Source organism: Vitis vinifera, chromosome 7 (genome assembly GCF_030704535.1).
Source record: "Vitis vinifera cultivar Pinot Noir 40024 chromosome 7, ASM3070453v1".
Lineage (NCBI taxonomy): Eukaryota > Viridiplantae > Streptophyta > Magnoliopsida > Vitales > Vitaceae > Vitis > Vitis vinifera.
The window spans coordinates 11807311-11830480 of NC_081811.1; the positions used below are offsets into that span (position 1 = coordinate 11807311).

At 36.9% G+C, this 23170-nt stretch overlaps 1 protein-coding gene across 1 annotated transcript; it reads right to left on the reverse strand.

Annotated features, from left to right (window-relative positions):
• Positions 1–214: 214 nt before the first annotated feature.
• On the reverse strand, positions 215–18025 carry LOC100260196 (E3 ubiquitin-protein ligase PRT1). Its single transcript, XM_002266050.5, has 7 exons — positions 17386–18025; positions 8862–8890; positions 8588–8767; positions 5192–5590; positions 4886–5086; positions 2849–2970; positions 215–962 (listed from the first exon to the last, which is right to left on the reverse strand). The coding sequence occupies exons 1-7, from the start codon at positions 17466–17468 to the stop codon at positions 564–566; spliced, it is 1413 nt and encodes a 470-aa protein (XP_002266086.1). The 5' UTR covers positions 17469–18025; the 3' UTR covers positions 215–563.
• Positions 18026–23170: the final 5145 nt, after the last annotated feature.

Consider the following 23170-nt stretch of genomic DNA (forward strand, 5'->3'; position numbering starts at 1 on the left):
AAAATAACATAAAAATGAATTGAGAAATTTCAATCAAATCTGGGGTTGAGTTGGGGTTGGGGGGAGGCTTCTCCAACCTATATTTTATGTATATTAGTTGTGTTAATATAGTCATATTTTAGAAGTTAGTAAATAAATTTGAAGTTGTTATAAATTATTTATGTATTTGAAATTTTTTTGCTACTTTCGAATTCAATTTTATCCAGTACATGAATTTAAAGCAAAACTCCTTTGAAAATAATTGCTTAGTAATCATCAGCAGTTCTAGTAATAATAAAGAAAGAAGACAAGCATATATAATGGGTTGACAGCTTAAGAGGGTGGAGAAGATCTTCTGGGACAAGAATGATATACAAGAAATACAGCTCATGGAAAGGCACTCAATAAAAACATGGCTGTATGGGAAACTCATCAGAAATGAATTCTAAAATGTATGTCCCAAACCTGTAGTTTAGATGGAGGATTGGAGATGTTATTCCTAGGGCTGGAGTTTTTTAACTTGGCTGGATCAGGCTGCATCATCCCCAAAACCCTGCAGAAGCTACTCATGAAGTTTTCTGGGCTTATAGCTCCGGAGCAGCATCAGAGGCAGCCAGGCCATTCACATCATTTTCTGCAGTCTCCTCAGCATCATCATCTAAAACAATGGCAGCAGCATTTTCTGCTGTCTCCTCAGCATCATCTAGTGAGACAAAAGCAGCAGTAGGATCTCCCGGTTGTTCTAAACTAATACCAGAGAAATAGGGAGCAGCAAAACCATCTCCTAGTTGCTCTACCATCAGCCTCATCATTTCTTGTTTCAATTTCCAATTCACCAACTCAAATTTGTGCTCTGGGGTATGCTGCTGATTAAACCGGCCTGGAAGCTTGGAGTTGGTATTGTAGCAATCTCCACAAAGGTCGAACCCTATTTTCTCCTTGCAATCTTTGCATCTGTATCGGTCCCCAACTATCGGATACATCTACAAAGACAAAACTCAAACATTACTGTGCTGCAGATGAACTCTATACTGCAGACAAGGAAGAGAAAAAACTTACCATATTGCATTTCAAAATGGTACAATAATTTTGATTTGAACAGAAAACTACAGAAGCAGAAGTTATCTGGGTTTCTGCTTTTAGTTCAACAGCCATTGTGATATAATTCTAAATATTAGTACCCTTTGAAAAGGTGAACAATCTTTCTACTTATCAGAAAGAAGACGAAAATCTGTGTTCAGGAAGCAATGTTGGTTACTCAGAAGGATGTTGCCTAAACTCCAACAGGCATGGGAAGTGTAAAGCAAACCCAGAAGAGAAAAATCACACAAGCAAGCTTCTTATCATCTATGCAATTTCAGATGCTAATAGATGTCTGTGGGCACACATCTATGAATATTTTTGTACTCATTTGTCCTCAAAAGCATTTCATGGTTTTTAAGTACTAATTTTAAGAAATCTTGAAAATAATCTAAACAACCGATTTCCAGGGACAATAATGCATTATAAATAATCAAATAATGAAGTAATTTTTTTTTTTAAATCAGAATCAAATAATTAAGGTGATGTTTGGAAACACTTCCTATTTTTTATTTTAAAAAAATAGAAACTCCTATACAAAATTTAAGAATTCTGATATAAAAAGCAGAAATTTTCCTAGTGTCCTTAAAACTCTTTTCAAAATTCAAAATTATCACTTTCACATTAAAACTCCTTTCAAAGAACTCCCGTCATTCTGACACCATCCTAGGTTCTATGTAAGTTTATTCTTAGCTCCATTGGACTCACATCATTGCGACACCAACCTAGGTTCTATCTAACTTTATTCTTAGTTCTTTTGAACTCCCCATCATTGTGGTGCCATCCTACGTTCTATCTAAAAGTTTATTCTTAGCTCCTTTGGACTCCCATCATTGGGATGCAATCCTAGGTTCTATTTAAGTTTATTCTTAGCTCCTTTGGACTCCTGTCATTGCGATACCATCCTAGATTCTAAGTTTATTTTTTGTTACTTTGGATTCCCATCATTGTGACACCATTCTAAGTTATATCTAAGTTTATTCTTTGTTCCTTTTGACTCCCATCATTGGAACGCCATCCTAAGTTTGAAGTTTATTCTTATAGCTCCTTTGGATTTCTGTGATTAGGCCGTCATCTTAGGTTCTATCTAAGTTTATCCCTAGTTCCTTTGGACTTCCGTCATTACGACGTCATCCTAGGTTCTAAGTTTATTCTTAGTATCTTTGGGAGTAAAATTTGTGAAAGTGAAAATTTTTTACTTAAATTTTAAAAATTGTAAAATGTGTTTTCAAGATCGCAATGTATGTATTTATTTTTTATATAAGAATTCCTACATTTTGTATAAGATTTTCTATTTTTTTTTTTTAAAAAAAGGAAACGTATCCAAACATGCGCTAAGTAATAACCGTACAGTTGCTTCTAAATAAAAATGACTGTACACTTTCTGCACATTTCAGGAAGATCCATAGGTTGAACGTTTTGTGGCATGCATACAGGTGTGGGCATGCATAAAGAACTGTGTAACATACTACCAACTGATAGGAAGAAGTGTCCAACACATCATAGAAACAATTCCATTCCATGCCAATGTGATGAGGAAGCAAAAAAATGTCTGCCAACAGCCTTCTCTTTTATCATAAGCATGCAAATGTTGTTTTATGAATTATCACATAATGGAATGTGAAGACAATATGTACCATTACAGTTTTCCTTCTGAGAGAACCAAACTATCCTTGTTTATTATTACAGAATGGAATTTTACACTGAATTTCATGCTAATTATAGGACAGGCCACTCAATCACAGGCTTAATGCACACATGTAGGAAATAATGGGAACAGGATATTTACCCCACAAGAATCACAACCAGCACAAGGATGAATCTTTGGCCCATTATCCCTCAACCATGTAGAATATTCCTCTTTAGGCACCGAGGACCACTTGAAACCTTGTATGCCAGAATTTTTTGACCCTGGAGCACACATCAGGATTAATACATGGCAAAATTAAAAAAGGAAATGAGTGCAGAACTAGCAAAACAGCAATACAATAGCCATATAACTGAACTCCCCTTGGAAACATTTTGAGAGGTACCATAGATATACCTGACATATCTGTCATACAACAATGATGTCATCAAAATAGCATCAACTATTTTATCTTAATACTTTGGTAGAGAGCAGAATCATACTTTTTCTAAACATCCCACCATTGTAATGGTATTTTTCACTTCTAAGGGTAATCAGTAAGCAGTGAAGCCAAAACCCATAGCATCCTTCCAGATGCCTGTACCACCGTGCTAAGGTTGTGTTGGCCTTTAAAATACCATTTCAACAAGGTTTAAGATATCATTCATACCATATTTCAACATGTTAAGAGTGAGCACTGAAATGGAAGGACTTTCTATATAATTGTCCGTTTTAGTCAGGCTTACAAGAATGAAGTCACATCTGGTATTTCCTAATAATCTTGTACATTTTATGAATTTCATCATCTATCCCCAAATAAAGGGATTCATCCAATCAATGTTGAAAGCTGTAAAACAAGTACATAGTAGTTAAAAACTGAAAGCATTGGGAGTATCAGGGAGTGGTGCTACTCACACGATCTGGTTTAGACTTTGATGTTTTACCTCAGACATTACTTAATAAAGATGCTAAAGGGCCATTACACGTGTTCTATATATTTTGGATCTATTTCAATAATGAATAATTCTTTCCCTTCAAATCAGATTTAAGAAGGTATTACATGACTAATAATTTTCCTTTTCCCTCCCTCTGTTCCTGTTTTTTCTCTTTTGATTGACAACTCTTTTCCAATTGTTCTTAGTTCAGCTACTCAGGATGGTCTGACAGCTCTAGTTCATCCTCCAACAGTTTAATCACTCTTGTTGTCTCCCCTTCTTGAACCAGACAACTATACGTTTGCACCATGTCATAGTCCATGTAGGAAGGACAAAATGAAGCCGTGTCCATGTTGGACACAACCACCCTCTGACATGAATCTAGTAGACATGCATGAAACATTCAAGTTTTTCCGGAATTTTAAATAATCTTATACATATCATACATACAATTACACTGGCAGAACATGCAATCAACATGTCAAGACAACATCAGAAACAAATATAATAGTGGCAGTATGGATTACATTTGTTGATCTTCATCTTCCATGTTATGCATTTGTAAGAATAAAAATCAGATCAACTGCCTATTTTTTTTTTTTTTTTTTTTTTAATGCTAATTTGAGTCACATTCAAGTAATATTGTAATGCTAGTCCATCGATTGTCTAAACATCAAACAAGGAACTGAAAATGTGGATTACTCATAAGACTTTTTCCATTCTATGAATAGACTTTCTCCAATCAAAAGAAGCAGATTTTCATTCCACTCCTACACCCTTCCCTGTTGCATTCACAAATGCAAAATGCCCACAATTTCTCAAGTTATCCTTTATATTCTTCAGTATTTTTGCCCATGAGACCATGGGGTTTTTCAAAGACAAAGTTCATTAAGTACCAATATTCTAATAATTATTCTCAAGTTTCACCAAAAGGGAGGCTGACCATATGTTATTTTTACAAAATAAGAAGATGCGTTTATTTCAAAAATTGGACAAGGTCAAACAAGATTTCTAGCCCCTGAGGATTGGCCCAGATGGTAAGGGGCTGGGATTGGAGTTGGGGAGGCTCCAAGTTGTCTCACATGCAAAAAGGATAAAAAAGGGTAACTATAAAGCAAAAAGTCATTTGTGGTTGTGTATTGCTCATAAAGAAAAATAGCTTCCAAAAGTATAACTTATAAGAGCTCATGTCATAACTAATGAATAAACTCAGATGCATGAAATTAAATTGGCAAAATATAATGAAGGGTATAAAAAGACATACAGGTACTTGGAGCATCATGCAGATGAACTGCTTTGAGCTGAACAGCTTCTCTTCTCAATGCATATTCTTCAGGAAATTGTTCCTCCAAGAAGTTATCAAGTTCCAAACAAACTTTTGGAAACCCACTTGGATGCAGAACCTGGCAAACCTTGCATCTAAACCTCTCATCCACTGGTATATTGAAACAAGTTTCACAATATACTGAACAATAAGAAAGAATAAGGAACTCAGTAAGTACATATTGATCAGATAATTAAAAGGAAAAACCAATTCGTGATGTACATGGGCTTTATTAGATAAGTGTACCATGGCCACAGTTCAGAACTACAGGTCGAAACAGCAGCTGCTTGCATGCAGTACACTGTACATCAGCGATTGAAAGCTGCTCACAAGTTTGATCAAGATTATTTTTAAGCACAACATTCTCTTCATCAGCAAGTGTTGCCCCTTGAGGATTTCCACCAGAGGTTTGTTTGGAAATAGGAATGACAAAATCTTGAGGCAGCGACACAGGTTGTCGTTGCATTAAATCAGCAAAATGTTTCTTTACCCTATTGGAAGAAGAATCTGGACACAATTTAAACTCAAAAACTGTGATGGAAGGATCTGCAGGATCTGCTTCGATCTTCAATTTTTTATAAGTATGTGATCCACCTCCATAAGCATCAAACCGTGGAGAGAAGCAGCGTGTTTCCTCTTCTCTTTCTGGAACATGCAAAGACCACAATACATTCCTGATTAAGAAACAAAGACACAAAATACAGTGGCCTATTTCCACCTCATCTTTCACTAATCCAGTTTAAGTGTGAAAAAACACATGCTGCATAATGTAAAGCACATGCAATGGATAAGCCAAATGTGAAAGCATGCTAATATACAAGGTAACTTTAACACAAGGCATTAACTCCACCACAGCATCTGTAGGATAGTAAAATTGTAGATCCCTCTTAGAAAATTTTTATGGGTGCATCCAATTCCCCTCCACCTTTTGATTATTCACAGCATGACTGAGATAACGTGTTTTGCATAAACAAAAAGATATGGAGAGTACAGACAAGAATAGAATAGAAGTAAACATTCTTTTTTCATTCATCTAAAACTTCAACATGCAAATTTCTTTTACTTTTACATCTAGCTTTTCTATTGCAAGGCATGCACATAAGATTTAAGATTTCTAGAAAGCTTCAATCATCTAAACTCAAGATGTGAATCACACTTTATTACTCAATTAATAGTTAAAAAGAAAGTAACTATTTGAGACCTTAATAAACAAATAATAAGAATTGAATCTAAGGGCATGTTTGACAATATTTTCGAAAACAGTTCTCAAAATAAGTTATTGAGAACAATTCTTGATGATCTTCAGGAACAAATGCTGCTTAGAAGCTCTCTTTGAAGGCACTGCACACTTATGTACAATGCAAAAGTTCCCAACCTATTCTCTATGTTTCCAATTGTTTATCAAAACCTGAAAATATTTCAAATTTGTTCTAAAAAATCAACCCGTTTCTTAGAACAAATTCTCAAAAAAATTTATCCATTAAAAAATTTGCAAAACATGTTTCAAGTTAGAAATTTTTTTTCAAAAGGAGTTTCCAAACAAGCCATAAAGCTCCAAGTGTTTATAACTACAAATACTGTTATAATAAATACAGACAATGTCAATGGATGCAAAAACCACAAATAGAATAGCTATACCTATGTTGCATAGCTTTGATGAAGGTGCCAAGTGCATGCATGTGTCTAGGTGTCCAATACTTCATAGCTTCAAATTTTAGGATATGGGGAATCGGCTAAGGATCTCATAAAAGTAAAGACATTGGACATAACATAATAAAAATAAATAAATAAAGAAAATAATTAGAAATCAATTGAAGGCAAACTATTGGTCACAGAAACTCCGTTTCTTTGCTGAATGAAAGAAAGGAGATGAGAAGAGACTGAAACAGGAAATAAATGCTTGAGAAAGTTCCACTCCCTTTCTTCTCTTTTATTCCAATCTTTTATTTCTTATCTTTGAATATTCTTATAAAAGTTCACTTTCTAACAAACTATGTTATTCTTCAATATAACTATTTGCTAAGAAAGTTGAAAGTGAAAAATGAAATCAATTGAAGTCAAACAACCATATCTGAAACAAAAGAGGAGTATCCAACAAAGGAGGGTGCACCAAGGTACACATGATGTATAAAATATGCGCTAAAAGGTGAAATAAGCGGGAAAGGAAACCCAAAAAACTTTCACCCTTCGCTTGGAGCTAAACCAATCAACAAAGTCTAACATATTTATGGAATAATCATCGATTTACGCTCTAATGGATTCTAAAAAAGTACTCATAAAAAAAGTGGATTTGAATGCTTGGTCTGACAGTTCCACATCTTTGAAAGATTTCCCATTTCTTTTCTTCCAAACAATCCAAAACATGCACAAGAGGGCATACCACAAAATAGTAAAAAAAAAAGGGGTTCCTCGCCTTTTTTTTTTTTTTTTTTCTTATTAAGTATTCATGCCAACTAAGAAGGGTTCCTCTCATTGAAGCGTGCAACACCCAAGTCACTCTAAATATTAAAAAAAATAGCTACCACAAAATGCTTGTCTTAAGGCAATGAAGGAGGATGTGATAAGTTGATCCTTCATCCTTCTTACACATGGTATACCTACTCGGTAAAACCCATCCCCTCTTTTTTGCACATGTCAAATGTCAAAGTTAAAATCCTACCTCAAGTAGCTTCCTAAGCGAAGAAACCCACCTTTATAGGAGCTCAAGAATTCCAAATAATGGTTAGGGGAACAAACTCCCTACTAGTCTGAATGAAGAAGGAATAAAATGACCAAACAAAGAAAATGCCACCTTTAGAGACCTTCCAACTCATTTTATCCTCTACTTCCCTTCTGATACAAATGGTTGTAATCTCTAGAAGAAGGAAGCCACATGTTCAAGGTCCCAACCATGGAATTGTGTAGAGAAGCACAGACTCCACCTACTTGCTTCTCCTACATGCTCCCACACCTTTGTACTCTAGTGTCCTTAATAGAGGCACAAATCTAGGAATGACTTCTCTAACGAAACGTCTCTGCACTATTTGTCCTTAAAAAACTTAATCTTTCTCCAATTGCCAACTAAAAGGCAAACTTTGCTTTTAAAATCCTTCCAACCACTTCTAATAGCTTTCCATAAGCCCACGCCATAACCACCCATCATACCCTTAGAATACCATTCTCCCTCTTGTTCCCCAAACTTTCCTATGATCACATGCTTCCAAAGGGACTCTCTCTATTGCGAATCTCTAATTCCACTTACCAATGAGGGCCTTATTGAGGAAGGATAAATTTCTTATGCCAAGACTATATGTTTGTGTCAACAAGAGTACATTGACACAACAAAAGTGTGAACAAGAGTATGTCAGACGAATTTGGAGTGTTTACGTATTATCAGGCTGCAACTAGTGTCCAATTCAAAGATCATTAAGACCAAAGGATCTTTCACCATCATTAATAAATTATGATACTTCCGCCTTACACATCCTCTTGTTGGAGGACCAAAGTCTTTGTCGTCACTTCTCGCCTTTAAAGAGCATGTTTCATATTAAATAAAAGATAACAGTCTCACCAGTGCACCTTTCCATAACACATTTCACATGCAAACATGATGTCTGTAGGTGTGTGCCCATTTAAGCACTTGAGATAAAATATGAACCTCACCTAGAGTTTGCTTCTCCCGTCTTTTGTAGGCAACAGGATACATCTTCAAGAGCATGAAGTGAAGCATCTGACAGATGGTTGGGAAGTGACTATATGGATTCCTACAAATTGGACAATGAGACTCATGTGCGCCATCCATGGAATAATGGACACACCAGAAACAGGAAATATGACCACAAGCTGCAACGAAAGAAAATATTAGAAATCAATTGAAAAGTAACATCTTTCAAAAAAACACTTGTAATTAAGCAAACTTGCAATAGTAACATCTTACCCAGCACAATCGGCTTGTACAGGAGATCCCTACACCAAAAAACAAAAAGGCACATTAGAAAGGATTCAACAATAAAACCCATTTACAACCAGTGTATGCTAATTGCTAAAAATATAAAACCTATAATTATCTTTTCTTCTTTAAAACAAGTTGTCAATTGGGTTTGAGATTTTATGCTATACTTCCTTTTGCTGGCTAATTAGGTGTTGTCCTGTTTATTTGTTGATCAAACTATTTCCAGAAAACCAAAAGGCAACTCTAAATTCTGTTTTCTAGAACAAAATTGTCCACTATTTCCTTGCATTGATCATGCTACTGTGTCATATGCAGAAAGTTAAATCTTCTGCTCTCATATTTTGTGATGAAAGAAGTCAAGCTAGCTATTTGTAACTTCAAAAGATTTTTCATAACCTTATTGACATGCATATAAATGTTTTTTCATCAGAAGCTAAAAGATTTTCAGACATGTATATATATGTTAACAGCAATATTTAAGTTAAACAACTTTTTTTGAAGCAATAAATCAGAAGCATGTTTCTGATTTTAAGGATTTGAACACAAAAAGACAGAAAGCAAAATATGGATATCAAGATGGCATGCATTAGAAACCTCCTTGTGGAGGGGCACTCCTCAGTGATTATATCGTGTGCTTCCCCATGGTACAGATGCTCCTGGCGGATTAATCATTGAATCTGTAGGATCTATGTTAACATCAATACTTAGGTTAATCAACTTTTTTTGAGAGCAATAAATCAGAAGCATGTTTCTAATTTTAAGGATTTGTACACAATGACAGACTGTGAAATATAGATATCATGATGGCATGCATTAGAAAATGCCTTGTGGAGGAGCACTTCTCAGCTGTTATATCCCATGCTTCCTCAGAGAATAGATGCCCCTTGTGGCTTAACCATTAGATCTGTAAGATTTATGTTTTCTCTAGTGGCCTAATCCCATCATGTGGTTGGAATATGAGATCATCTAAGCATCTAACTGATTATTTGAAAAAAGATTGGCCAGATCCTTGGACCATGTAGTGGAACTCTAACCCCATGGTGATGGTTAGATCTCCTATAGTAGCACAAGGTTTTGTTGGGTTTTCTTTGGGCCTCACACTGCTATTTTGTTGTTTCTTGCAAGTTGTGTCTATTAAAGAATATCTCCTCTGTTTTTCATTTCTTACATTTAACGAGTTGTTTACTTATCCACTGAATAAATGTTGGCATGCAAGTAAAATAGACGTTTTAAGCTACCAATTGAACCAAAAGCTTAGACTGTTAGGTAATGGGCAAACAAGGTGAATCAAGTTTATTTAGGCTAAAGCCCTAACACCTTGTCTCACAGGCTGCCTTCTTTGAACCCATGCATGGATTTAATAAATTGGGGGATATAAAAATCTGATGAGGGTTAAACTTATGACCTCCTTCCATAAAACAAGGCTTTAGTACCATGTTAAATTACCAATTAACCTAAAAGTGTAAACTCTTAGGGAAATGCGCCAACAATGAATATCAAACTTATTTGGCTAAAGCTCTAAGAAGTTGCAAATTCCTATAATATCTAAAACTGTCAAAAGACTGTTTGAGAAATAGGCGATATAGTGAGAGTACAAGCATAAGTAAAAGCAAGAGCATAGACAAAAATTATAATGGCCATAGAAATTACTAAAAGAAATTTTGACCCGGTTAATCAACTTCTTGCTTAGAATTCAGTTAAAGTACAACAAAAAAGAAGGTAAATTCAAATTACATTTGTACTGCTCTAAACCTGGTGAGAATTTTGGCTTCATGTCCCTCATAAAATGATCTCTAAATGTAGCTGGAAAAGCCACATCTCAGAGCTCCATCATCTATCATGGGAGTTTAAATCATGCCACCAGATGATCAATTCTAATCTTGGAACATGGGTTCCCTAGTTTATATCCTCTTTGAGATTCTTGAAATTTAAGGTTCCTTTTCTTATTTTCAGTTTATTGAAATTTATGTGGTATAAGCAGGATAAGATCTCTTTCCTTCTTGTCTAAATAATCATCAAACTATTCATTTATGCTTAGTTCATTAGAAATGTTTCAAGTCCCAATCAGGCTACAAGTTTTGTTCAGTCTTTTTCTTGCATTTGAGTGTGATTGTCCCACTGACAGTAAAGTTTTCAACTCAGGGCATATAACCTTTCAATTCAGGATGAATGGTTATTTTCGTTTTGATAATGGAAATCCTCAACACAGTCCTTATAATGGATAATAAGAGAAACAAATGGAATTAATAAGCGGTACAGACCATCTCCATTATTTTTTTTTTTTTTGATAGATAAAGGAAATTCATTAAAAGCCAAAAGGCTAAAGAGAGTATACACGAAGTATACCAAGATACAAAGGATCAAGAAACAAAAGGTTCTGACCCTTACTTGGTGGCTAACCAATTTACAAAATCAAACAACGATAAAGTATGGTCCTTAATATATACCCTAGCCCAATTCACAAAAGTGTAAAAAAAAATGGATTTGATATCTTGATCATTTCTTTCCACATCGTTGAAGGCTTTTCTATTCCTTTCTTTCCAAATAGTCCACATTAGGCAAAGGGGGGCAGTTTTCCATGCTTTCTCCCTTTTCTTGCCCACAAAAGATCCATATCATCCCAGGAGATTCCTTTTCACAGAGGAGTGCATCACCCATTGCACCCCAAAAAGGGAGAAGGTTAGATACCATAACATTCTGGCTTTCTCACAAAACAGGAGAAGGTGATCAATAGACTCCTCCTCATTTTTACACAAGAAGCACCTGTTGGGGATGTTCCAGCCAAATCTCTTTAGGCGATCAATGGTGAGTAGTCTGTTCCAAGCCGCCTCCCAACCAAAGAAACTAGCCCTGGTTGGAGTCCAAGACTTCCAGATAGTACTAGCTGGGAAGGGGTGGTTGATGCCCATTGAGAGTGAGCTGTAAAAACACTTAACAGAAAAGGTCCCATTCTTATTTGCTTTCCACCTGAGCGAGTCATCCACACCTCTTCTAATAGCCAAAGGATGAAGCTTGCTTAATAAGTTTTCCACTTCCCCCACCTCCCAATCATTGAGGTGTCTGTTGAAACGAGGTCCCCAACTACCCCCAGCACCGTCTTCCTCCCAGGCCTCAGCAACCAAGCCTTCTTTGTTGACTGAGAGATTAAATAAGATGGGAAAAGCTTCTTCCAGAGATTGATTTTCACACCACAAGTCCTTCCAAAACTTCACTCTGGTGCCATCCCCTACAAGGAAGCGGGAGTGAGATCGAAAGTTTTCCCAACCGTTTCTGATGGCCTTCCAAACACCCACCCCATAACGATCTCTAACACCTTTTGAGCACCATCCCCCATCTTGAAGGTCATATTTACTAGAGATAATTTGCTTCCAAAGGGGCTCGTTCTCATTGGCAAATCTCCACAACCACTTACCAAGAAGGGCCTTATTAAAAATAGCTAGGTTGCGTATGCCCAAGCCTCCATCCTTTTTAGCGGCACAAATAACCTTCCAACACACCAAGTGAGGTTTGTTTTCTAAAGCGCCCCCTCCCCATAAGAAATCCCTTTGGATTTTTTCGAGTCTTGCACAAACTCTCTTAGGGATCACAAAGAGAGAGAGAAAGTAGGTTGGGAGGCTAGAGAGGGTGCTTTTTAATAAGGTTAGACGGCCACCTTTGGAAAGGTATTGCCTTTTCCAGAGAGACAATCTTTTCCTGAATCTTTCTTCCACTGCATCCCACACACTAGTGGATTTGTAGGGGGCTCCAAGGGGAAGACCCAGGTAGGAAGTAGGTAAACATCCAATCTTACATCCCAAAATTGAGACGAGGGACTCCATGGGGGGGCACTCCCCCACTGGGATGGCCTCAGACTTGCTCAGATTGACTTTTAACCCTGAAATCGCCTCAAACCACATGAAGGTCCAGCTAAGGTATTGTAACTGAACTGCATCGGCATCGCAGAAGATTAAGGTATCATCGGCGAATAGGAGATGGGAAACGATCAGCCCCTCTCTACCTCTTCCTCCCACTTTGAAGCCTGAAAAAAAGCCCTCATTTCTTGCACGTGACAGCAGTTGGCTAAGAGCTTCCATGGCAAAAAGAAAGAGGTAGGGGGAGAGAGGGTCGCCTTGCCTCAATCCCCTAGAACTACGGAAGAAGCCCGTGGGGCACCCATTGATGAGGATTGAGAATGTGGCCGTGGACCAACACCATTTGATCCAATTGATCCATTTGTGCCCAAATCCCATTCTAGACATCACATCTATGAGGAAGTTCCAATTTACATGGTCAAAAGCCTTCTCAATGTCCAATTTAAGGAGGAGGCCCGGCACGTTTTCTTTTAATCTAGAATCAAGGGCTTCATTGGCAATAAGAACAGCGTCTAAAATCTGTCTCCCATGGACGAAAGCTTGCTGCGAATCAGCAATCACCTCTCCCATCACTGATTTCAGCCTATTAGCAAGGACTTTGGCTAGTAGTTTGTATACACTCCCTACCAGGCTGATTGGTCTGAAATCTCTTAGGTCTTCAGCCCCTTCCTTTTTGGGAATGAGCAATAGAAACGTGGAGTTCAAACTTCTCTGGAAGGTCCCATGGAGGTGAAACTCTCTGAAGAGCTCCAAGATTTCTGATTTAACAACATCCCAGCAACACAACCAAAAGGCCATTGTAAAGCCGTCCGGGCCTGGAGCTTTGTCGCCACAGCAGCTGCTTAGGGCTGCATAGATTTCCTCCTCAGAAAACACAACTTCTAGGCTGCTGGCCAAGCCTTCTCCCAGCTCCTTGAAGTTAAGGCCATTGATATTAGGCCTCCAATCCCCTGGTTCTGAGAGGAGGGATTTATAGGCCCTACAAACGCCTTCTTTTAAGTCATCACTAGAAGAGAGAGTGACCTCATTTATTCTAATTTTAGACAAGAAGTTCTTCCTTGCCCTAGCATTGGCCATTTTGTGGAAGTATTTGGTGTTCTTGTCGCCTTCTTTTAGCCAAATTTCTCTTGACTTCTGTCTCCAAGAAGTTTCTTCCAACAGAGCCCATTTCTTGTAGTCCTCAAGAGCCAGATTTTTAGCCTCTACTTCACTAGCAGTGAGGGGGCTGTCGTTCTCCCTGGTCTCCCATCGCTGCAGGCGAGAGAAGGCTTCTGCTCTATTGAGAGAGACATTACCTATCACCTCCTTGTTCCAGTTCTTCAAGTCCTTCTTGAGCGCTTTGAGCTTCTCGGCAATGCAGTGGCTACTAGAACCTTCAACAGAATACCCATTCCACCAGCTTCGGACTAGGTCTTGGAAACCATCGATTTTTAGCCACATATTTTCAAACCGGAAAGGACTTTTGCCTGAGGAGAATCCTCCAGCTTGAAGGACTATAGGACTATGGTCAGAAATCAAACGAGGGAGAGCAGCTTGGGTGATGGCGGAGAAGTGGTCTTCCCACTGGTCCGAAAACAGAAAACGGTCCAGTCTAGAGGCAGCTTGAGAGTTCAAACCCCCTATCCAAGTGAAAGGGCCTCCAGCCAGAGGGAGATCTTTTAGCCCCAGTTCCCCTATAACCTCTGAGAATCTTCTCATTTCAGTTGTGAGCCTAAGGGAGTTCCTTCTTTCCTCTGGGAATCTAACAGCATTGAAGTCCCCTCCTAAGCACCAGAGGTCCCCCCAGAGGCCACGGATGGCACTAAGTTCCTCCCAAAAATCCTCCTTTTCACTGCTAATCACCGGCCCATATACCCCAGAAAAAATCCAAGTGAAACCATCGACACAGTTTCTGAAACGGATAGAGATAGAGTACCCCCCCCCCCCCCCCCCCTTTCTACCTCCAGATTCTCCAAGACTCTGTTGTCCCAGAGGAGCAGGAGACCTCCTGCCGTACCCCTAGCATCTACAGAGGCCCAATTAAGAAATCTTCCAGTACCCACATTGTTGACCAATTGCTGAGACATCTCTCTCACCTTCGTCTCCAAAAGGCAAACCAAATCTGGTTTTTGATTCCTTACCACGCCCTTGATCAACTTTCTTTTCTCTGAGTCATTAAGCCCGCGAACGTTCCAACAGAGAATTTTAATTCTCATTAGTCAACTGGAACCAAATCCAAGGAATTGTGGCCGGACTTTTTGGCTAACCCTGAAGTCTCCCCGTAACGAACAGAGCATTCCAACCTTTTCAACTCTCTTTCGAAGCGGGTGGTGCAAGATTTTTTCTTCTTTCGTCGCTTGCAAAGGGTGCTATTTCCCGTCCTCAGCTTCAATTTCTCAAGTAAATTCAGAATTTCAACCTCGTGTCCTTCGACAGACATTCCCAAGACTTTGCTAAAATGGAAGAGATTGGAAATCTCCTCCTCTGACCATACTTCTTCGCGCGGGGAGATATCTATGTGGTCCTTCTGCTTCGCCGCAAAGTTTGGGGGGTCGGGCCTCAGGACCACTGTCGACCCATCTCTAAGCATCAAGGACAGAGGAATCGGCGTCTCTTCAGTCTCTCTTGACGTCGGACCCGTCTGTCCAGAGCATTCCCTTTCCCTCTCGGTTCCCGTAACCAAGAATGGAGTAGAAGAAGGAGAAGAAGGCATCCCACTCAAGGGGGGTGGAGGGGGCAAGAGCATACCTTGAAGATTGCGGCCTTCGGCAGTGGGAGGGAGGTCATTTGCCGACGTTGCTTCCAAATGGGACGGCGCTTCCAACTGGGGGCTCTCAGCGGGGGGTCCTCTCCTCCGATGCGGGGAGCAGGTAGGGGTTCCCAGCCCTAAGTCACTGGAAGAAGCTGGGCCAAGGGGTATATAAGTGTTTCCCAGAGAATGGGCCTTCCCTAACCCAGGCCCAATGGGGCGGGCTAGGTCCGGGTGGGCCGAGGAGTCCAGACCAAGGCCCAAATCCAAATCGCAGGCAAGGGCCTGGTGGGCAGTTGACTTCGACTTGTCTGATGCGTCATCTCTCCCCAAAACCGGCGGAGATAGCTCTTCAGGCTGCGGAGGCAGCTTTTCAGGCTGCGGAGGCGGCTTTTCAGGCTGCGGGGGCAGCTTTTCAGGCTGCGAAAGGGCTGAGGAAGAGGGCGGAAAGCCCACGCTCCCCTCGGCGCGTGAGTGGGTCACTTCGTCATCCTTGCGCTTCCAAGCACCGGGCCCATGGGAAGGGAGCACAGTGGAGAAGCGGGGTTCTTCTTCCCACCAGAGCTGCAGAGCGAAACAAGAGGAGCCGGCGACCACCTGCAGAGAACTTGGGTGATGCCAGTCTCTGGTTTCGATGAGGATTCTGGCCCACTTGAGATTCCGACGCTCGGCTGTGTTTTCATCCACAGCCACGAATCTTCCACAAGAGTCCCCAAACCTCTTGAAGAGGCTTCTTCCCCAAAGGTGCAGCGGGAGACCTAAAATTTTGACCCATACAAGGCGCGTATCCCCGTTGTCTTCCTTAAGGCAGCCCATTGAAGGCTTCCATTTTTCAAGGTGGAAGCTTCTTCCTCTAAAGCTTTTCTCCCCTAAATTAAGCACCCTCTCAGCTTCGTCCGCAAACTCAAATTCCAAAAACAAGAGGTTTTCCCTCATGTTAGACAGCCAAAGATTCCCTTCTAGGAGCCAGGTATTTTTCGCCCATGTCCCGAAGGTAACGAGATCAGGGAGGCGGTCCGAGTCTCCCTTCCAAAGGCCTATCAGACACCTACCCAGCATTTCCTCATTTCTAACGAGAGATTCTTTATCAGCTTCTAACCAGACGGCATCGCGGGGCGCGGGACACGCCCGAAGGGGGGTGGGGGCTCTGTCCACACCTCTGTTAGGCAGAGCTTGAGGTAGATGTTGCACCAGTATGGTATACCATACCAAACACCACATCCTCCAATGTTTTTTCCTTTTCCTTGTCTATTAATCTCCTTGTCCATTTTCAATTTTTGCTTTTATCACACTTTTTTTTTTCTTTTACAATAATTTGGACACATCCCTGTGCAGTGGCTATCTTCTAATCAAGTCAAATAATCCCTTTGAGCGGGATAAAATTAACAAAGGCATACAACTAAAGTGATCAACAAATCAATCTTGATTTTAACAACACCAATCAAACCAAGAATTTAGCAAGCTTCACTAAATCTGCTTAATGCACTTCGAAGAGGCACAGGCCATAATAGAACATTTCTGAGTCCTTACACCAATTTTTTTGCATCACTCATCAATTCAATTTTCATTCCTTTCCCAAGGAACAAGCTAATCGTAATGAAAACTTTTGAATTCCCTCAATTGCAGTACAGCCTGTGAACTGCAAATAACTTTCCAAAGTTCCAATTTTTATCTGATAAATAATTTGTTCTTTATTTATTTCGGGCAAGAGTTAATTCCCAAGGAAAATTCAATCAATCAGCAAAATACACGTTATCATTCTCTAGCAAAGCATGCTCAATTCACTACCTTACAATTGCAATCAAACAAATCAAACAATGCTAAAGAAGAAAAACACAGATTGAACCAAAACCCAAACCACATATAAAGCAAAAAAAAAAAAAAACAAAATGAAAGAATCAAGAGAGAGAGAGAGAGAGAGAGAACTGACAAACAAACGCAGCAGGTAAAGCTTCTGGAGATCTCATCCGAATCAGCGCCATCCAAGAACTGATCTTCCATTGATGGAGGCATATTCTTGGGCTTTAGAGGGAGAGGAAAAAAAAGGAGAAATGGAAACCCTAGGCGAGAGAAAGGGATCAGGGAAATGGTAGGCTCACACCGCCACAAACAGAGATGATATTCATTCCAAAAGACCGGTGAATTAGGTAATCATGTGATTGATTCCTAATCTTCACTCAAAACCGGAACTACCCTTCAAATATAAAAAATAAAATAAAAATGAGAAATTCGGATAATAACCAAAACGATTGAATGGTAAGTCGACGCAACTCCATGAGAGTGACGGACAAGCGAGAGGGGGACAGTGAGCACCGAGCGAACTCCTGTGCCAAGTATTTCTGCTTGATTGACGCCAGTCAATTTTCCCTGTTGGGATTTATCCCCCGTCACTAAAACTTGTATGCCTCTTAGTCACTTCCTTACTTCTCTCTGTGGTCCAGCCCAGTGGACATGCACCGCCTATATTGAATTCCTCAACTTTCCTTCTCTTTTTCACTTTCAGTCTTTAATTGTGAGAAAAGGATGTCACAAGTAGGCAAACTACTTTAATGTAGATAGGACACCAAATCCCCCCAACTATCATATAAATATATTTTATCATTTACGTTATATAAAATAATCATATGTCTCATCTAGTATCGTGTTTCTAGAAGCCACCAAAAAAGTAGTTGAATTTTAGGTTTGCTAACGAAACCTTAAAATAATCATATTTATCGTTCCAAAATTCTAAATTAAAAATAAGTGAGAAATACCCGATCATATTTGATCCGACTTCTGAGAAGTTAAAAGCATTTTTTTTTAACTTTAGCAAGAGCTTCTATGTTGACTAATTTTATTAAGAGAAATTAAGATTTAAGGTGAATATAATTTGTTTTTGGATTTTATGTTGTTTATTTTATTTTTATCTTTTTATGATTTATTATAAATTTTTTGTTGAATAGAAAAAATCAAAATATTTAAAATTTGTTTGGTGATTGTTTTAAAAAACAATTCTGAAAAATAGTTTTTGAAAATTGTTCTTTGATTTTTGTAATACAAAACTCTATTTGAAAATTTAAAATGTTTTTAACTTATTTTAAAATATGTTTTAAAATACTTTTTATATCTAACGTTTTATTGTTATTCATCTTACATGTTTATATAATCATTTCTTAAAATATCATTAAGAAAACAAATTACAAAAAGTATAAAAATAATTAAAAGCATACAATAAAACAAAAACAGTTTTCTATGCCAAACGTATTTTTATATTTTTTTTTAGAAAGCAAAGAATTATTCTCAAAATAATTCCCAGCACATGCCTTTAACTTTTTCTAAATAAAAAAATATTTATTTACCTTTTAATGCTTAATAAAAATAAAATATTACAAAACAAACAATTTAATAATTAACATTAGTTTTAAGTTCTATTTAAAATGGAGGGAAAAAAATTAAATAAATAAACAAACATCACCTAATTTAAGATAACTTTATGTTTTTGGTTTTTATTTGAAGTTGAAGTCAAAAGATTTAATATTTGAGAGAATTATATTGTATTATAAAAATTTAATTAAACATACAAAAAAAAAAAAGATTCAAAATAATGTTTTTATAAGACGTAATATTTTCCTAAGACTTCGTGTTAAGTTTTTTATATCATATATTCTTTAAACAAAATTAGACCATATATACATTTTGATTGGGTTTGAAAAAGAGCTTTTGTTTTTCCAAAAATTGATGCGAACAAGTTGTTTTTTTATATAATTTTTTTTTAATATTTTAATAAGACTTTTACCATATTAATATTATTATTTTTTTAAAAATTATGACTTTTATTTTAACTTTAATTTTTAATTAAAATTAAAATTAAAAATTCCAAAGCGTTCTAAATAGACTAGAAATAAAGAACTTAAAAAAAGATAGAATAGTCTTGATTTGAAAATACCACATCAACCTATTCAATGTTATTTAGATCCCAAATCTCTGTAAGAGTCAAATCATGTTGCAGCCTACTTGCATAGGAGGGGCCAAAGTCACATGCTTTACAAGAAAAAGGGAAACACAAGTTTGGAAAAAAAAAAGAAAAAGAAATTTAATCCACGAGAAACCCACTCACGAAAAATGTTTTCTATGAAATTAACAATATATATATATGAATAAAAAATGATAAATATGAATAGTAAATAAATACAATAAAAGCGTTCTTGTGTTTTTATTTTTAATTTTATTAAATATTTTTTTGTGATAATTTTTTTTTGTAGAGATTTTTATATTTACTAGATGGACGTGTCCTATACGTGTGAGCATATACATGATATTATTTTAATAATGTTGTAAAATGAGGATAAATGCAACACAAATAAAAGTAGAGATAACTCTATATTACTTTAACAATATATATAATGGGAGGAAGGAATCAGAGAAAAGAAGTGAGAGAGTTGGAAAGAAATAGAGAATGAGAGAAAGAAAGATTTCTTCCTTGCTCGGGATGCATCTTATACAAGGGATGGGAAGCCTTTTTATAGGCTTTCCAAATGGTTTCCATTAATGAGTATTAATGGAAGTCATAAATAATACTTAATTAATATTTATTATAATTAATAATGTGGTGGCATTCACCACTTCATTCATAACACCTCCCCTTAGATGTCCACCATATTAGAAGAATATGCCTCATTAAAACCTTACTAGTAAAAAATCTTATGGGAAAAACCTAGTAAAGGAAACAAAAGTACAATATTCTTATAATTCTTTAAGTTGTTCTTGGTCTGTTAGAACTACCTTGTTAAAAACCTTGTCAGTAAAACTCAGTCGGACAAAACTTGGGCGAAGAGAAAAATAGTACAATACGCTAACACCCTTTTACAAGCATACTCTCCCTCATGTCGATATCCTTGAGTTGATGCATTCCAATCTTGTGTATTAACTTCTTGAATGTTAAGGTTGACAATGACTTTGTGAATAAATATGCTAGATTATCACTTAAGCGTATTTGTTGAACATCAATTTCACCACTCTTTTGGAGATCATGTGTATAAAGGAATTTTGGTGAAATGTGTTTAGTTTTATCTCTTTTAATATAAACCCGTTTTATCTGTACAATACATGCAAATTATCTTCAAATAATATCATTGGGTCACCTTTGATAGAGAAGAGTCTATATGCTTCATGAATATTCTAGATCATAAATCTTAACTATATACATTCATGACTTGCTTCATGAATTGCAAGTGTTTTTGAATGATTTGATGAAGTGGCCACTATTGTTTGTTTGATAGATCTCAATGAAATAGCAGTACCATTGCAATGAAACACATACACTGTTTGTGACCTAACTTTATGTGGATCTGAAAGGTATCCTACATCCACATATCCAAGCAATTGTAACTTTGATTCCTTTGAGTAAAATAGACCCATATCAGTAGTTTCGTGAAGATGACACAATATATGTTTGATACCATTCCAATGTCTTTAAGTTGGAGTAGAACTATATCTTGTTAATAAATAGATAGAAAAAACAATGTCTAGTCATATACAATTGACAATATATATAAGTGCACCGATAACACTAAGATATGATACTTAAGGATCAAGAAACTCTTCATTTTTTTCATAAGAACAAAATGAGTCTATTTTTACATCAAGTGATCGGACAACCATTGGAGAACTTAAAGGATGCACTTTATCCATATAAAAATGTTTCAAAATTTTCTTAATGTAAGTTGATTGATGTATTAAAACTTCATTTGGAAAATGCTTGATCTGTGAGTTGAGACAAAATTTTATTTTTCCAAGATCTTTCATCTCAAATTCATTTTTCAAATAATTTGTTCTTATGAGCTCTTCAAGAGTTCCAATAAGATTTAAGTCATCAACATACACTATAATAATTGCAAATTCAGTTGTTGATTTCTTAATAAAGATGCATGGACATATAGGGTTATTCACATACCCTTCTTTTAGTAAGTATTCGCTAAGGTGATTGTAGCACATGTGTCCAGATTAATTTAATTCATACAGGGATCGTTGTAACTTGATTAGGTACATGCTACGAGGTTTTGTACTATTTGCTTCAAGCAATTTAAATCTTTTAAGGATTTTCATATATATATATCATTATCCATGGATCCATATCAATATGATGTAATTACATCAATGAGACGCATATCCAGTCCTTCTGAGATTGTCAAACTAATTAAGAAATGAAATGTGACTGTGTCTATGATGAGAGAATATGTTTCCTTGTAGTTAATATTAGGTCTCTACGAGAAACCTTGTGCTATTCGCGCTTTATATCTTATATATATTTCATTATTCTCATTGCGCTTTTGTAAAAATACCCATTTGTACCCAATAAGCTTTACATCTTTAGGTGTTTGGACTACAAGTCCAAAAACTTATCATTTTGTTAATGAGTTTAACTTTGTCGGCATGGCTTCTTTCCATTTTGACCAATCATTTCTATGTCGACATTCTTCCAAATTTCATTGTTCGGGATCTTCATAATTTCTTATGATATTAGAGGCCACTTGGAAAGTGAAAATGTTGTTAATAACAATATTATTTTGATATCATTTTTCTCCCCTGTGTACATAACTTACTGAGATCTCACAATTTTCAGGTACTTGTACCTCTTTAAGGGTTACATGTTCAATATGTGCTTCTTCAAGGGTGTCTTGTTTAATATTTGCCTTTTTAGGGGCCTTTTACATTATTTGTGCCTCTTTTAGGGTTATAAATTTATCAATTTAAGATTGATCAGTCATTTTGATGGCCTCTTCTAGAGTGCCTTGTTTTCCTTGTGTTATTCTTTTCCGAGGAATTACATCATTTGAGTTGATAGGTCTACCATGCTTCAAGCGTATCTTAGATTCAATTTGTTAACCGTCTTATAAGGACATCAATCCGTGTTGGAGTATTTGTAGCCGAGATATATGACTTTTTCACTTTCTTTGTATCAATGAATACATCTGGTAATTGATTTGCAAGATTTTGCAAATGAATGATCTTTTGAACTTCTAGTTCACATTGATTTGTACGAGGATTAAGATGAGACATAGTAGATGCATTCCAAGTAATTTCTTGCCATTCTTCAGGAATCTGCTTTTCTCCCCCTAATGGTGGGAAAACACTCATTAAAATGACAATTTTCCAAATGGGATGTAAAAACATCGCCTATAAAAGATTCAAGATATCTTATGATAAATGGAGAATCAAAACCTGCTTAAATCCTAAGTCTTCGTTGGGAACTCATTTTAGTGTGTTGTGTAGGCGCAATTGGTATATATACTACATAACCAAATATTCGCAACTGAGAGATATTTGTTTGTTTTCCAAGTACAAGTTGTGAATGAGAGCATTCATGGTAAATTGTAGGTTGAATACAGACTAAAGTTACAACATGCATAATAACATGTCCCCATGCAGAAGTAGGTAATTTGGTTTTCATTAGTAATGATTGAGCTATTAATTGGAGATGTTTGATAAAGGATTTTATTAAAACCATTTTGGCTATGGGTATGAGCAACAAGATGCTCAATATTTATCCCTACTAACATATGATGTGAATGTTTAAGAAGTGAATTCACCAACATTATCAAGACGTATTATCTTAATTAGATAAGGTGGAAATTGTGCTTATAATCTGATCATTTATGCAAGGAGCCTAGTAAAGACAACATTACATGTAGAAAGGAGACAAACATGTAACCACCTAATAGATGCATCTATTACGA

What these genes read in the sequence shown, in the direction of transcription:
- LOC100260196 (XM_002266050.5), bottom strand. Translation starts at nt 17,468, where the DNA reads ATGCCTCCATCAATGGAAGATCAGTTCTTGGATGGCGCTGATTCGGAT. An exon ending in TTTACCTGCTGCGTTTGTTT is followed by an intron (nt 8,891 to 17,385) that starts GTCAGTTCTCTC and finishes TTTTTGGTGTAG; the next exon opens with GGATCTCCTGTACAAGCCGA. An exon ending in GCATGATGCTCCAAGTACCT is followed by an intron (nt 2,971 to 4,885) that starts GTATGTCTTTTT and finishes TGTGTGCTCCAG; the next exon opens with GGTCAAAAAATTCTGGCATA.